The sequence below is a fragment of the Myxine glutinosa genome, chromosome 1 (assembly GCF_964187855.1).
Source record: "Myxine glutinosa chromosome 1, kmMyxGlut1.1, whole genome shotgun sequence".
Lineage (NCBI taxonomy): Eukaryota > Metazoa > Chordata > Myxini > Myxiniformes > Myxinidae > Myxine > Myxine glutinosa.
Genome location: NC_136261.1, coordinates 87889643 through 87906870, shown reverse-complemented (window position 1 = coordinate 87906870; position 17228 = coordinate 87889643). Strand labels below are relative to the sequence as shown.

Here is a 17228-nt window from a genome sequence, read left to right as displayed (position 1 = left end):
TCTTCTGGGTTCTTAGTGTCTTCTGGGTCCTTGGGGTATTTTGGGTCCTCAGAGTCATTTAGGTCTTTTAACTGGTGGACACAATTATGTTCAAAGATTGCCCATTAACACCCCACCCAAATCACTCCTAAAGTGCTAATCAAAGCCTTTAAAACCTACCCTTTTTAAACGGAGGGGGGGGGGGGGGTGGGGGGGAGGGTATGTATATATATGTATATTTATATAGTTCTCCATTAATATATAAAGGGTGGACAGAAACCCTGGGCACATTTTGAATAACGATACCTGCAACAAACAACTAAGTTTATTATTGTTCTTTGGTGCAAAACAAAACATGATTACTCGTAAATGGATGTGACCGCTTCAACACGCACCGGCATCCCGTGATACGCAACAGGGTGAGGTGCATCACGTGATATGGATCGGGGTGAGCATCGCTCACTGTGCTGCACGCGTTTGTCTTTGCATTGGTTCAGTTCATTGTGAATTAGACACCCTAATATGACGGAGGATATCGTGAGACAGAAAATTCACGCTGTATGCTTGTATTCTGTGTCTGGAAATTCGGCTGAGGTTCACAGACAACTTGTCAAAGAATGTGGCGCCGAAGGAATTGACAGAAGAACCATCGGCAGAATAAACAAGCAGTATGATGAAATCGGCAGCATTCTTCCAAAACAGTCACCAGGTAGGCCTCGTACTGTTCTAACTGAGGAAAGCAGAGCGGTCATTCAACAACAACTCGACAGTAACACCATTATCAACTTGTTGTTTATCAAACATCACCAACATAAGCCGATCATCGATTTGAAGAATACTAAAAGACCTTAATGCGAAACCATACATACCCAGATTAATTCACCAACTATCTGAGGATGATTTTTGCAGGCACGTTGAGGCATGTGAGACATTGCTTGGGTTAATGGATATGGACAATGATTTGTAGAACAGGATCTTGTGGTCAGATGAATCCAAGTTTACTTTATCTGGTTCTGTGAATCGTCCTAACAGCGTGATATGGGCAGGAGACAACCCACGATTTAGTGTTGAGCACAATGTCCAGTATCAAGCTAGTGTGTCTGTCTGGGCAGGAATTTCTTCTGTTGCAATCTTCAACAATTTCCATTGTTGGACCAATATTTTTCAAAGAAAATGTGAATGCTGCAAATTACCTTCTAATGTTGGAGCACCATGCATTTCCACTCAATGATGGCCAAATGTGGTGCATGCATGATGGTGCGCCTGCTCACTATGCTGCCAGTGTACGCCAGGCTCTTGATTTGAACTTTACAGACAAATGGATTGGCCGTCGTGGTATGGTTAAATTGTCACCATGGTCTTGTGATTTAACAACACCCTGCAATTTCTTCCTTTGGGGTTTCCTCAAACACAAAGTGTATGCGAGAATCCTACGACCCTTAGATACTTGAAACAATTCATCCGTAATGAGACTGCTGCCTTAACGACTGAAACATGCAGAACTGCGTGTCAGAGTGCAGTTTGAACATTTGAACTGATCTGTTTCATGTATATTAGACTGATTAGACTGTTTAACGAGTAATCATGTTTTGTTTTGCACCAAAGAACAATAATAAACGTAGTTGTTTGTTACAGGTATCGTTCTTCAAAATGTGTCCAGGGTTTCTGGACCACTTTGGTCCTATGGAAACTCTGGACTATGGAAATATGTATATGTGTATATATATATATATATATATATATATATATATATATATATATATATATGGCATGGTTCTTGGAAGTAATATAAAGGCGATTTGTTTTATACAGTCTACAAGTATATAATTCAATTGTAATAAAATTTAAAGGCAGATAATTAAAATTAAATGTGGTTTTTACCGACGTTTTACCCAGCGTCGACTACATCACCCTATCTAACACATTATACATTAGTTATTCATGCTTGTTGTTTGTGTCCTTTATAACATCCTTAAAAACAGTAAGTTTCCTGTTTGGAATGATTTTTACCTTCGCAAAAGCGGAAGGTTATGTTTTGATCGCTGTGTATTTATTTGTATGTCTGTGTGTGTGTGTGTGTGTATGTTATTCGCATAACTCAAAAAGTATTCAACCGAATTGCATGAAATTTAGTGGGATGATTGGTTATTATACGGGACACATTTGATTAGATTTTGGGAGCAATCGGGTCAAAGGTCAAGGTCAAGGTCACGAAAAGGTCAAAATCGTATTTTAGTACAGTACAGAACAGTAGCTGCGGCGAAGGTATGCGCTCTACCGAGTGCCCGTTCTAGTTTATTTTGTTTGACTGCCAGGCAATTTTGTTTTGACTGAAAAGATTATCTTATGAATCTCTGCGCATGCGCAATCGGGATGAATTCAGAGCCAAAGTACTGCTAAACTGCAGGTTCATTTTCTGATTCATGTTGCCATTTGTGCTCAAAATATAACATTCAATTTGAATTAAGTTGTTTCTCGATCATAAACTGACATTTGTGGACAGACGGATGGACAGAAGTGAACCTATTGCTTAAAACCTTGGCTTTTCTCTTCTCGTGCGCAGGGTAGAAACAACATCGTAGTGATTGAACTATTGCTTTGAGAAACCAGGGTGTATTTTGTTGGGAAGCAGCTTGCTATCGCTTGCCAAGTGGCTTACTTGATTCAAAGTGCTGAAGCAAACACTACAACGGAACATCGTGCTCAGCACTACTTAACATGGCGGCCTCCAATATAAACAATGCAATCGTGGAACTCCAGCAAATTATATCTGGGCCGTCGTTTTCAATTTATTTGATCATCTTGTGACAACATCCTCAAACAAATGTATTGCATTATCAGTGGCTACAGAGTATTGAGATATTTCCCAGAAGAGAAAGGAAATAAATCAGTACTTAATTAATCGATAATAATTAAGCAACTAATCAATTAATTGATAAATCAAAAAACAAAAAATACCTTTATTGCCAAAGCACTTGCTCACTATTGTGCCGAAATTTTAGATTTCCTAGCTCAAAAGATGGCTGAGATATCGCCCGGACAAACAAGAAAACAAACAAACAAACAAGAAAACAAACAAGAAACTGGAGTGAAAACTGAGTACTCCCTTTCAGCGTGCGTCATTGCCGGACCCCCTTCGATGCCCGGCAATGACGTTATGCAGCGCCTGGAGATGGCATAGGAAAGGAGCGGTGTACAATAAATAGGGAGTCAGAACAGTCAGAGCCCTGTGTAAATTTTATCTATGGATCTACATCATCTACCACTGAGAGTTTTTTGGAGGAGTGGCGGTGTTTTGCATGGTTGTGCATATTGAAGAATTAGGATGAAAAGTAGAGTAAAAATTAAAGTATGAAATGCACATTTCTATAATATTTCAAGTATACATAACATGGGTATGACTATGAATGTAGTACCTGTATCGTTTTAAATCTGACCCCGGCGGCCATCTTTGCTAACATGACCAACCAAGCACATCTCTTAATTGTTTCCTCCACTTGCTGAACGCTATGCCCATGGCTTGCAAGGTGGTCGTTGTTGTTGTTGTTGTTGTTGTTGTTGTTGTATAATCCTGGACAGTTCCCTCGAACAAGCCCGCGGCACAGAGACAGCCGATCGATCTCGCAAGAGCGACCCAGAGATCCCCCACATCCAGGATGGTGTACCTCCGCCTTCACGAAGTTAGGGCCATGACAGAGTTAGAGAGAGGGAGAGAAAGAAATAGAGAGAGAGACAAGAGGGAAAGAGCCGGTCCATGGGGACAGATCGGCACTCTGACCGTGACCGTGCTGCCCTGATAAATTCGGACAGCAGGGAAGAATGGGGAAGATTTTGCCCCAAACTTGCGTTGATGGTACAACCACCATGAAGAAGGTGCAAAGTGGTTGATATGGAACGACTGGCTTGGAAAGCTACAGGAAGCTGCTTGTTAACGGAAGTACTCCTCCCACCCCCATGTGTGATGTAATACTCGCCAGCATCCAAAAGATGATAAAATGCTAACTTACTTGTTTTAATCCCGAGATTTACAGCAAATTAATTTTGACGAAAACAATCAAATTAAATACCCCATCTCTACAGCTGGACCAAGTTTGGCATCATGGCTCATTGTGGCTCAGGCAGAGTTGCTTTTCCATTATGGAATATCATAAATGTCCTCTGTGTTGAATGTCTCCTTAAAAATCAATATCACAACAAAGGATCTTTGAATATCCATTAGGTATGGGACATGAGCGAGAATGGAGAAAGCAATATAGGTTTATACAAACCATGTCCACTTGATTCCAAACTAATTTTTCACAAAATGCACTGTTTATCAAATAAACTGGTATGCAATGTGCACACATGGTGGAAAAAGGCTATCTATTAATTATATACGCGGGGGGGGGGGGGAGGGGGAAGGGGGCGGTGGGGGGCTAATGCCTCCACCATGCATTTAGGAGCAATGCGTTTCGAGAAAGGGGCTCGGGTCAAAAATTCCACCCATGTGTCTACATAATAAATTGCTACCCCCTCAAGGCATCCAGTTTGACCAAGCGGTTAGTCAACATTGTTTGTCAATCATGTTTTATCTACATGACAAACATTCTTTTTGACTTGTATATAGGACAAGCACATACTGTGCACATGGATGACATCATGATAAGAACCTTGCCACAATGTGAAGGCTCAGATCAGTTTAGAGTAAATGTGTTTCTGACCCCATGAGTGTGCAGATGGGTTCTGATCTCATAATTAGTGTGAAAAATTGATGAAGGCCTGACATCTCAATTAGCTTATTATCAATATCTTACCTTACTATAATGGGGCCATGCTGCATATACAGTGCATTCAGAAAGTATTCAGACCCCTTCACTTTTTGCACATTTTGTTATGTTGCAGCCTTATGCTGAAATCGTTTAAATTCATTTTTTCCCTCATCAATCTACACTCAATACCCCATAATGACAAAGAGAAAACAGGATTTTAGAAAGTTTTGCAAATTTATTTCAAAAGAAAAAACTGAAATATCACATTGACATAAGTATTCAGATCCTTTGCAATGACACTTGAAATTTAGCTCAGGTGCCTCCCATTTCTCTTGATCATCTTTGAGATGTTTCGACACCTTGATTGGATTCCACCTGTGGTAAATTCAATTGATTGGACATGATTTGGAAAGGCCACACCTGTCTCTATAAGGTCTCACAGCTGACAATACATATCAGAGCAAAAACCAAGCCATGGGGTCGAAAGAACTGCCTGCAGAGCTCAGAGACATGATTGTGTCGAGGCACAGATCTGGGGAAGCCTACAAAAAAAATTCTGCTGTATTGAAGGTTCCCAAGAGCACAGTGGCCTCCATAATTGTTAAATGGAAGAAGTTTGGAACAACCAGGACTCTTCCTAGAACTGGCCGCCCCGCCAAACTGAGCAATCGGGGGAGAAGGGCCTTGGTAAGAGAGGTGGCCAAGAACCCGATGGTCACTGGCTGAGCTCCAGAGATCCTGTGTGGAGAGGGGAGAAACTTCCAGAAGGACAACCATCACTGCAACACTCCACCGATCTGGGCTTTATGGCAGAGTGGCCAGACAGAAGCCTCTCCTCAGTGAAAGACACATGAAAGCCCGCTTGGAGTTTGAAAAAAGCACCTAAAGGACTCTCAGACTGTGAGAAACAAGATTCTATGGTCCGATGAAACCAAGATGGAATGTTTGGCTTCCGTCTGGCCACTGTGCCATAAAGCCCAGATCGGTTGAGTGTTGCAGTGATGGTTGTCCTTCTGGAAGTTTCTCCCCTCTCCACAAAGGATCTCTGAAGCTCAGCCAGAGTGACCATCGGGTTCCTGGTCACCTCTCTTACCAAGGCCCTTCTTCCTTGATTGCTCAGTTTGGCCGGGTGGCCAGCTCTAGGAAGAGTCCTGGTTGTTCCAAACTTCTTCCATTTAAGTATTGTGGAGGCCACTGTGCTCTTGGGAACCTTCAATACAGCAGAATTTTTTTTGTAGGCTTCCCCAAATCTGTGCCTCGACACAATCCTGTCTCTGAGCTCTGCAGGCAGTTTCTTCGACCTCATGGCTGGGTTTTTGATATGATATGCATATGCAATGATATGCATTGTCAGCTGTGAGACCTTATATAGACAGGTGTGTGCCTTTCCAAATCATGTCCAATCAATTGAATTTACCACAGGTGGACTCCAATCAAGGTGTCGAAACATCTCAAAGATGATCAAGAGAAATGGGAGGCACCTGAGGTAAATTTCAAGTGTCATTGCAAAGGATCTGAATACTTATGTCAATGTGATATTTCAGTTTTTTCTTTTGAAATAAATTTGCAAAACTTTCTAAAATCCTGTTTTCTCTTTGTCATTATGGGGTATTGAGTGTAGATTGATGAGGGAAAAAATGAATTTAAACGATTTCAGCATGAGGCTGCAACATAACAAAATGTGAAAAAAGTGAAGGGGTCTGAATACTTTCTGAATGCACTGTATATACACATATAAAATATATTTGTATATAAAAAAACATATATATATATATATATATATATATATATATATATATATGTATATATATATATATATATATATATATATATATATATATATATATACCAAACAACACAAACATGGGATATCAATAAAAGCCATTTGGGCAATGATCACATAGGGCAGACAGTGCGGACTGGGACTCACCAGCGTAAATCTCAGGTCCATATACGGCGCTGACGACAGGATTCATCTTCCAGCCTGTTAGCATGCATGGAGGTGGATGGTGAGGGAGACGAAAGCAAGGGGTGGTTGGGTGTTGGTGCGAAATAAGTTGGAAGAGAGGGTAAAGTGGTGAGATGTTGGTCGTTAACTTGCAAGCAGCCAAGCAAAATATCTGAGTTGGAGTAAATTGATCTCTGAATTTGAGGGACCACTGTTAAAGCCGAGAATTGTTTAACAAACCACATATTTGAACCCCAAAATAATAGGTAGCACAACGGTTGTGTTGCAGTTATGCTTTAAGTTTTAATCTGTAAATTAAAGGAGGAAAACACTTTTTCTTAAATACCACTCCTTCCTGATTAAGCCTCCATTTTTAACCCTTGCAATATTACTCCAAATGGTATAAAAATCCAGTTCATTGCAATTATGCTTCAAATATTTTTTGAAAATGAGTCCACATTACTGAGTGAGATAAAACGGCTGAACGACAAAGTACAGATATGTTATCGATCCACCAGCTGCATTAAGAGCATAAATAATCGGGGGAAAAGAATATTTCTCACAAAATATTTGGCATGGTTTTTTGCTGAAAGGTGCAAGGCCAGCCATTAACAACGGTGTGTATTTCAGGAAAGACAGCAGTTCAATGGGCTCCTCTGCAGTGCTAAATTAAGGCCGACATAAGCGCAGCCAGGCCTTGGACCTTCTATCGACCTTGTGGCCTTGCACGATCAAATTTTAGGCCTATGCCCACAGGTGCTGTTTTCATTCCTCGGTCCAAAGCTGTGATCTGCTGGCCATGCCAGAATGCCATTAGAAACCACATCGACAATCTGTTACCCCCTAGATTAGTCCAGCAATCAAATGTATGTTTCTTAACATGCAAGGCACATGCTCTCGACTGCAATGTCACCATTTGTTTTTCTTCTGTACAGTCACGTGAAAAAGTAAGTGCACCCCATGTAAAGTTTTGACTTTTTCAACATATTTCAACATACAGCTATTTGATCTTCATTTCAACAATATTGACAGATAAAGGTGATATAATATAACAAATATCTCGAAACATTTACATTTTGTAGTCCTTTGTATAATTTAAATAAACATAAATGCAAATTTCGCATGTGGAAAAAGTAAGTACACCCCTACATTTATCACTACTTCAAATACCTAAAATTAGAATGAGGTGCACCAGCTCAGTTGCAAATGATTAGAACATCGTTAGAGAGTATCTTGGAGGAACCTGTCTTATTTAAACCTCAGACATTTAGTTTGGTTTGCTCTTTGTTGTTGAAGTGTGCGGCGTCACCATGCCTAGATCAAAAGAGCTCTCTGAGGCCTACAGAAAGAAGGTTATAGATGCCTACGAGTCTGGGAAGGGATTTAAAAAGATCTCCAAACAATTTGAAATCAATCATTCGACTGTCCGGAAGATCATCTACAAGTGGAGAAGATTCCAAACAACTGCCAACTTGTTCAGGCCAGGCCGCCCCAGCAAGTTCAGCCCGAGAGCAGACCTCAAGATGGTGAAAGAAGTCTCTAAGAACCCCAGAATGTCACCAGGGGACCTACAGGTTGCTCTTGCCACTGTTGATGTCAAAGTGCACGAGTCTACCATTAGAATGAGGCTGCACAAATTTGATCTACATGGGAGGTGTGCCAGGAGGAAACCTTTGCTGTCCAGAAAGAACATCAGGGCAAGACTAAACTTTGCCAATGAACACCTAGGCAAAGACCAACACTTCTGGAAAAATGTACTCTGGGACAGATTAGTCAAAGGTAGAGCTATTTGGCCACAGCACCAGAAGACATGTTTGGCAAAAACCAAAGACAGCATTTGACCACAAGAACCTGATACCAACTGTAAAGCATGGTGGTGGAAATGTTATGGTTTGGGGCAGCTTTGCTGCATCAGGGCCTGGGCAGCTCACCATCATAGAATCCACTATGAATTCTTCATTGTACCAGAGGGTGCTTGAGGATAATGTGAGGCCATCTGTCGGAAAGTTGAAGCTCACCCGAAGGTGGACCTTGCAACATGACAATGACCCTAAATATACCAGTAAATCCACCAAGGAATGGCTGAAAAGAAAGAAATGGAGGGTTCTGGAGTGGCCAGGTCAAAGCCCGGATCTAAATCCCATCGAGATGTTGTGGGGGGGATTTGAAACGAGCTGTGCATGCGAGAAACCCCTCAAACATCGCACAGCTGAAAGAATTCTGCATGGAGGAGTGGGCAAAAATTTATCCCAGTCGATGTCAGAGACTGGTAGACAGTTAAAAGAAACGCCTACTTGAGGTTGTTTCTGCCAAAGGGGGCAATACCACCAATTAGAGCCAAGGTTGTACTTACTTTTTCCACATGTGAAATTTGCATTTATGTTTATTTAAATTATACAATGGACTACAAAATGTAAATGTTTCATGATATTTGTTATATTATATCACCTTTATCTATCAATATTGTTGAAATGAAGATCAAATAGCTGTATGTTGAAATATGTTGAAAATGTCAAAACTTTACATGGGGTGTACTTCCTTTTTCACGTGACTGTATGTACAAGAATTGTCTGAACTCTGGAATGGATAAAAAATTTCTCAACACTAAAGTCATCCCAAAAGCTTTGGATGTTTCTTTAAAAAAAAAAATACATGCAACGAATGATGATAACATGTATTCATAACATATACAGTATTTTCTTTATCCACACACACACACACACACACACACACACACACATATATATATATATATATATATATATATATATATATATATATATATATATATATATATATATATATATATATATAGTCTTAGCTTTGTCAATGCATTTAGTCCACCCTTTCTAGTGTTACACAGTTTCATTCAGTGCAGCAGAGCATTCTTCCTTCTGAAGTGTTCTCCGCACAATGGATGTGGCTGCGCTGATCTAATCAGCTGCTGCAAAATGTCTTCCCTTGATCATTTGCAAGATGGATAATATATGCAAGTCACATAATCTAATGTACAATGACTAGTATGAGTGAAACAACACTTTCCAATCCGAAGATTCCAACAGGTCATGAACGGTGTATTACGTGTGCGGTATTCCATTATCATGAAGAAGAATGAAGTTGTTATGCATATCAGCTTGATTGCTTTCTCCACAAGGTAGCTTCCAGGTGGCTACACAATAACATGGGAGTTGTAGTCTCTATTAACTGTTTTACACTTACGAACTGCCCAAAACACAAAAAATCACCATAATCATAAAAATGATGTGGAGTATGTTAAACATTCCTTGTTGATTTTCTCTTCTAAAAAGGAAGGCAATAACCCATTAAACTCAGATTAAAGTGATGTTAGTTATTGATCATAATTATAACACCCAGGTTTATCATTGGGGGATTTGGGGGTGGTTGTGAGGTAGGGGAAGACGTTTTGCATCCAATACTTTATTTAATTAACCCAACACCGTTCAGAAGGAAGGCCTCTTTGCTGACATGCAGAAAGTGTCGGACTAGTGGATTAAGTGCATCAATTTGAACAAAAACCGTTTTTGTATCATTATCATAAAAATTAACATTTTCAATAGGGAAAGAAGGCAAGAACGAAAAAGTTAGGGAAGCATGGAGGGATCAGGGTACTTCATCATGGTCTGGTATATTATAAATGGCAAAATGGGTGTAAATGTTCCACCAATTTGACAATACTGTATGTCATGTGCCTCATTTCTGGCTTGTATTTCATTAGGTGAATTGTTGCAATCAGTGAGGTCATGAAGTTTGAAATTGCTGTCCAAGATTGTGCTGCTAATCTTTTATAAACCTGCATGATAACTGAACAGTGAGTCTATTTTGCGTAAGAATCCAATATGGTAACGAATGCTCAAATATATTTCATTCTTATAATTAATACTTTGACATTTTTATTGTCGAAATTGAAACATACTTGTGTGTTTCTTACAACCACATTGCAGTTGGCTATTAGTGATGGCATGGGCCAAGGAAGTTCTCCTGTGTATAGTAAGCCGTGCTTCTGCCGAAGTATAGTTATCCCACTATGTTCATCGAGTGTGAAGTCACCCAAGTGAAACAATATCATTGGGGCAAAATGCATTCAACTACTCCATTTACAGTCACGTGAAAAAGTAAGTACACCCCATGTAAAGTTTTGACTTTTTCAACATATTTCAACATACAGCTATTTGATCTTCATTTCAACAATATTGATAGATAAAGGTGATATAATATAACAAATATCATGAAACATTTACATTTTGTAGTCCATTGTATAATTTAAATAAACATAAATGCAAATTTCGCATGTGGAAAAAGTAAGTACACCCCTACATTTATCACTACTTCAAATACCTAAAATTAGAATCAGGTGCACCAGCTCAGGTGCAAATGATTAGAACATCGTTAGAGAGGATCTTGGAGGAACCTGTCTTATTTAAACCTCAGACATTTAGCTTGGTTTCCTCTTTGTTGTTGAAGTGTGCGGCGTCACCATGCCTAGATCAAAAGAGCTCTCTGATGCCTTCAGAAAGAAGGTTCTTGATGCCTACGAGTCTGGGAAGGGATTTAAAAAGAACTCCAAACAATTTGAAATCAATCATTCGACTGTCCGGAAGATCATCTATTCGTGGAGAAGATTCCAAACAACTGCCAACTTGTTCAGGCCAGGCCGCTCCATCAAGTTCAGCCAAAGAGCAGACCGCAAGATGCTGAAAGAAGTCTCGAAGAACCCCAGAATGTCATCACGGGACCTACAGGTAGCTCTTGCCACTGTTGATGTCAAAGTGCACGAGTCTACCATTAGAAAGAGGCTGCACAAATTTGATCTACATGGGAGGTGTGCCAGGAGGAAACCTTTGCTGTCCAGAAAGAACATCAGGGCAAGACTAAAGTTTGCCAATGAACACCGAGGCAAAGACCAGCACTTCTGGAACAATGTGCTCTGGACAGATGAGTCAAAGGTAGAGCTATTTGGCCACAGTACCAGAAGACATGTTTGGCGAAAACCAAAGACTGCATTTGCCCACAAGAACCTGATACCAACTGTAAAGCATGATGATGGAAATATTATGGTTTGGGGCAGCTTTGCTGCTTCAGGGCCTGGGCAGCTCACCATCATAGAATCCACAATGAATTCTTCATTGTACCAGAGGGTGCTTGAGGATAATGTGAGACCATCTGTCGGAAAGTTGAAGCTCAACCGAAGGTGGACCTTGCAACATGACAATGACCCTAAACATACCAGTAAATCCACCAAGAAATGGCTGAAAAGAAAGAAATGGAGGGTTCTGGAATGGCTAAGTCAAAGCCCGGATCTAAATCCCATTGAGATGTTGTGGGGGCATTTGAAACGAGCTGTGCATGCAAGAAACCCCTCAAACATCGCACAGCTGAAAGATTTCTGCATGGGGGAGTGGGCAAAAATTTCTCCCAGTCGATTTCAGAGACTGTTAGACAGTTATAAGAAACGTCAACTTGAGGTTGTTTCTGCCAAAGGGGGCAATACCACCCATAAGAGCCAAGGGTGTACTTACGTTTTCCACATGCGAAATTTGCATTTATGTTTCTTTAAATTATACAATGGATTACAAAATGTAAATGTTTCATGATATTTGTTATATTATATCACCTTTATCTATCAATATTGTTGAAATGAAGATCAAATAGCTGTATGTTGAAATATGTTGAAAAAGTCAAAACTTTACATGGGGTGTACTTACTTTTTCACGTGACTGTATATTACCGGATTATAAAAATAACAATATTGATGAATAAAAACAGTGCTGGAGAAGCACAGATGTTCCAGGCATGCGGTGGACAACAGGCAGGTAATCAGGCGGGCATGCTCGCAAGCAGGCAGGCATTTATCTCACCGTTAGTATAGGTGTTTGCAGTTTTTTTGTTTGTCATCACACGAGCAGTGGCATTGTTAACCTGGGAACAGAGTGAAGCAGGTTTATGCGGAGTTAGACACCAGCCCCACAGACACTGCCAAACACAGATGTTCACAGACATTGCCTCTCCCTTCCCCACTGTTGAAGCGACGCGTGCAAACTCCAGTCATGCAGCTTGTGCCAGCTCCTGCAGAATGAATTGGAGTACCACCGACGCCAAAACATGGTCCATTTTTCACATCCATTGAGCGAGCGACCTCGGCACATTCACTGATATGGTTGGTGGCACAAGTTAGCAAGATTTTGGGGGAATATGTTTGGCAAGAACAAGATGTGAGATAAACATTATAAAATCCTGCCATGCAAAATCCAATTTCTTGGTTGCATATCAAAGGGAAGGATGGTAATGCTTATCTGTGTTATCATGCGTCTATGCCTGGTGTGTTAACAAGTGGAGCCACTAATCAAGAGCATGAAGGAACCACTCACATATTATATGTACATATAAAATGTGGTTGAGGGTAGGGTTGGGCAAACAAAGGGAAAGAGGGGAAGAATATTTGAGATAACAGATATGGAAATGTATCTGGGAGTTATATAACTGATATAGATATTGAAGATAGCGGAATTGGGAAAGGAAAAATGGAAAGGAGGCTAAAAGGAGAGGGGGGAGAAGGGAAGAGGAATGTTTGAGATGTAACGGAGTGAAATTATACCATTTGTGCATTTATGATTTTGTAGACAACCCCAAAGGCAAAATTCAGACAAAGAGATAAAGAAAGTACAAGGAACATAAAAAAATCTTAAAAGCATGCAGTTGTTTAACATTTACTCATAAAATTTCAATGTTTTCACACCTTGCACAGAAAACCTTCAGGAATTTAGGTGCATTGCAAAAAAATAAAAATAAAAATATCGACAAAGACAGGGATATAACAACAGAACAAGATACAAAGGGCGATAGTGATGAAAAGGAGGAGAAAAGGACAACAACAAAACAATGGCCATGGGAGCAAGAGCTGCAACGCTGACTTTGTTGCTGGAGGTGGATCTGCTCGTAATGAGCCTCAAAAGGAAGCCAAGCAAAGTACAACAGTTGGTGCTCAATTCATCACACATTTTATGGCAATATGTTTTTGGAGGTTGTTGGGCCATGGACTCTCCAGTGACATCTCATAACATCTGCTGTCTCCCCGGAGCCAGATTTTTAGATTTCTGAATGCACACCGTGAATCTACATACATGTTCATGTGTACGTTACCAAATTCACATGTCAACGAAATCTGAATTGAAAATCTCTTATTGAGGAAAATGGATCACAAATTTAAGATGCACAAAAATGCACTTTTAAACGAGTACGGCACTCAGTAGAGAGCATACCTCCGCCTGGTAGGCCATATCACTCAATGGTGAAGAATCACTTTAAAATTCTACGAGCTGGATCCAGATCCGGATCTTCACCAAAATTGAAGTGATTCTTCCTTGTCACAAACATAACCTGTCAAACAAGTTTCATCCAAATCCATCCATAACTTTTTGAGATATCCTGCTATGTATCGTTTTTTCCTGTCTCCCAATGGTGAAGAATCACTTTAAAAATTAAATAATTCTCATATCCGAATCCATATTCAGATCTTCACCAAAATCTAATCATTTCGTCCTTGTCATATGCGCTACATCTCTGCCAAATGTCATCCGAATTCGTCCACAACCTTTTGAGATATTTTGTTCACAAACGGACAAACAAACAAGAGGACGTCATGCAGAGCACGATACTTGCAAAATCCAACTCCCCCCTCCCCCCAAAAAGGTTTCCATACATCCATCAAATTGTTCATTTCATCAGGATTAAAATTGACGATCTTGATCAAAGCTCGGGTTGATAGGATCAAAAGTGACAATATTTCAGATAAAAATTGATGATTTTAGAAGTTTCACGTTGAGTTGACCTTTGACCTTTTGACCTCAAAAATAGTATATTTCCGAATTCAGTGGGGGACTATGCAAATGCTGTTTAATTTTCAAGTCAATCGGATGCAAATTTTTTATTTTTCAGATGAAAATTGATTATTTTGAAAGTTTGACCTCGAGTTGACCTTTTACCTTTTGACCTCAAAAATTGTTGTTTTCCATATTTCGTGACTCAATGTGCAAATGCCGTTCAATTTTCAATTCAATTGGATGAAATTTCATGGTTTTTCAGATGAAAATTGATGATTTTGGAAGTTTGACCTTGAGTTGATCTTTGACCCTTTTATATCAAAAATAGTTGGTTTCCCAATTTAGTGACTCAATATACAAATGCTTTTCAATTTTCAAGTCAATCGGATAGAAAATGGCGATTTTAGAAATTGGATGTCCGGATGACCTTTGACCTCAAAATCAATAGGCTTTTCAATTGTGACGACCTCGACAACTTGGTGAAGTTTCGTGACGATCGTTTTATAATCGTGAACTGTAGGCCGGTGAGAAACAAACAGACAAACAAACAGACAAACAGACAGAAAGAATAACAAACGCAACCGACAAATATACTTGAAAAATCTTCGATTTTGCAAGTAACACACAGACAGACAGAGGTGAAAACATAACCTCTATCCACCTTTGGTGGCAGAGGTAATAATCAACGCAAATTCCACATGTAAATGTGTATCATTTTGCGCCGCTTCCAGTGGGGATCGGTATTACAATTCAAAGTAAGATAACGCCAATTATGCGGGAATTATACTGAACATAATTCTAAGGGAATTATACCGCCCATAATTTTAAGGGCATTATCCCGCCCGTAATTCGGGGGGAATTATACCGCCCATAATTCTAAGGGAATTATACCGCCCATAATTCGGGGGGAATTGCACCGCCCATAATTATTGGGGAATTATACTGCCCATAATTATTGGGGAATTATACCGCCTATAATTCTGGGGGAATTATACTGCCCATAATTATTGGGGAATTATACCGCCTATAATTCTGGAGGAATTATACCGCCCATAATCCTGGGGGAATTATACCGTCCATAATTATTGGGGAATTATACTGCCCATAATTATTGGGGAATTATACTGCCTATAATTCTGGGGGAATTATACTGCCAATAATTCTGGGGGAATTATACCACCTATAATTCTGGGGGAATTATACCGCCCATAATTCGGGAGGAATTACACTGCCAAAAATTCTGGGGGAATTATATCGCCCAGAATTCTGGGGGAATTATACTGCCCATAATTATTGTGGAATTATACCGCCTATAATTCTGGGGGAATTATACTGCCCATAATTATTGGGGAATTATACCGCCTATAATTCTGGGGGAATTATACCGCCCATAATTCTGGGGGAATTATACCGCCCATAATTATTGGGGAATTATACTGCCCATAATTATTGGGGAATTATACCACCTATAATTCTGGGGGAATTATACCGCCCATAATTCTGGGGGAATTATACCACGTATAATTCTGGGGGAATTATACTGCCCATAATTATTGGGGAATTATACCGCCTGTAATTCTGGGGGAATTATACCGCCCATAATTCTGGGGGAATTATACCACCTATAATTCTGGGGAAATTATACTGCCCATAATTATTGGGGAATTATACCGCCCATAATTCTGGGGGAATGATACCACCTATAATTTTGGGGGAATTATACTGCCCATAATTATTGGGGAATTATACCGCCTATAATTCTGGGGGAATTATACCGCCCATAATTTTAAGGGCATTACCCCGCTCGTAATTCGGGGGGAATTATACCGCCCATAATTCTAAGGGAATTATATCGCCCATAATACGGGGGGAATTACACCGCCAATAATTCTGGGGGAATTATACCGCCCATAATTCTGGGGGAATTATACCACCTATAATTCTGGGGGAATTATACTGCCTATAATTATTGGGGAATTATACCGCCTATAATTCTGGGGGAATTATACCGCCCATAATTCTGGGGGAATTATACCACCTATAATTCTGGGGGAATTATACTGCCTATAATTATTGGGGAATTATACCACCTATAATTCTGGGGGAATTATACCACCTATAATTCTGGGGGAATTATACTGCCCATAATTATTGGGGAATTATACCGCCTATAATTCTGGGGGAATTATACCACCTATAATTCTGGGGGAATTATACCGTCCATAATTCTGGGGGAATTATACCACCTATAATTCTTGGGGAATTTTCCTGTCATACTGTCAGTAATTCTGAGGGAATTCACACACCTGTAAGGACGGTTCTTCGTTAAGTATAGTATAATGTGTTAAAACAAGAATTATGCATTCACAGAATCTGACAATCAAAGATGGATAATTATATGTGGCTGCATGATCAATCAACACAGCATAAGACAGCGTTTTGCAATCGCGCACGTGCACTTGTGTATGTGTCCAGAGCATAACTTATTTTACCCTTTGAGCTTTTGTCATCAAATTTTCAACAAGCCTTTGTTGTGATAATTTGGAGAACATTAACGATTAATTGGGTCAAATGTCAAAAAGCAAAGACACAGTAAGTAGAAATAGGCCTTATTAGCCGTCTGCCGCACATCAGCACAAGACAGCTGGGTTTTGTAATGGCTTCCATTTTCCTTTATTTATCACTTGTGTTTGTGTGTCTCAGTGTGTCACAATT

At 39.9% G+C, this 17228-nt stretch overlaps 1 protein-coding gene across 7 annotated transcripts in view; it reads right to left on the bottom strand.

Annotated features, from left to right (window-relative positions):
* Positions 1 to 17228, bottom strand: part of LOC137425883 (RNA binding protein fox-1 homolog 3) — a 375403-nt gene that overhangs the window by 22916 nt on the left and 335259 nt on the right. For all 7 annotated transcript variants that reach the window (XM_068114617.2, XM_068114610.2, XM_068114630.2 and 4 more), the window contains 2 exons: positions 12552 to 12612; positions 6658 to 6711 (listed from right to left, as the gene is read on the bottom strand). In XM_068114617.2, the coding sequence (XP_067970718.2) occupies positions 6658 to 6711; positions 12552 to 12612 (115 nt within the window). The remainder of the gene's footprint in view (positions 1 to 6657; positions 6712 to 12551; positions 12613 to 17228) is intronic.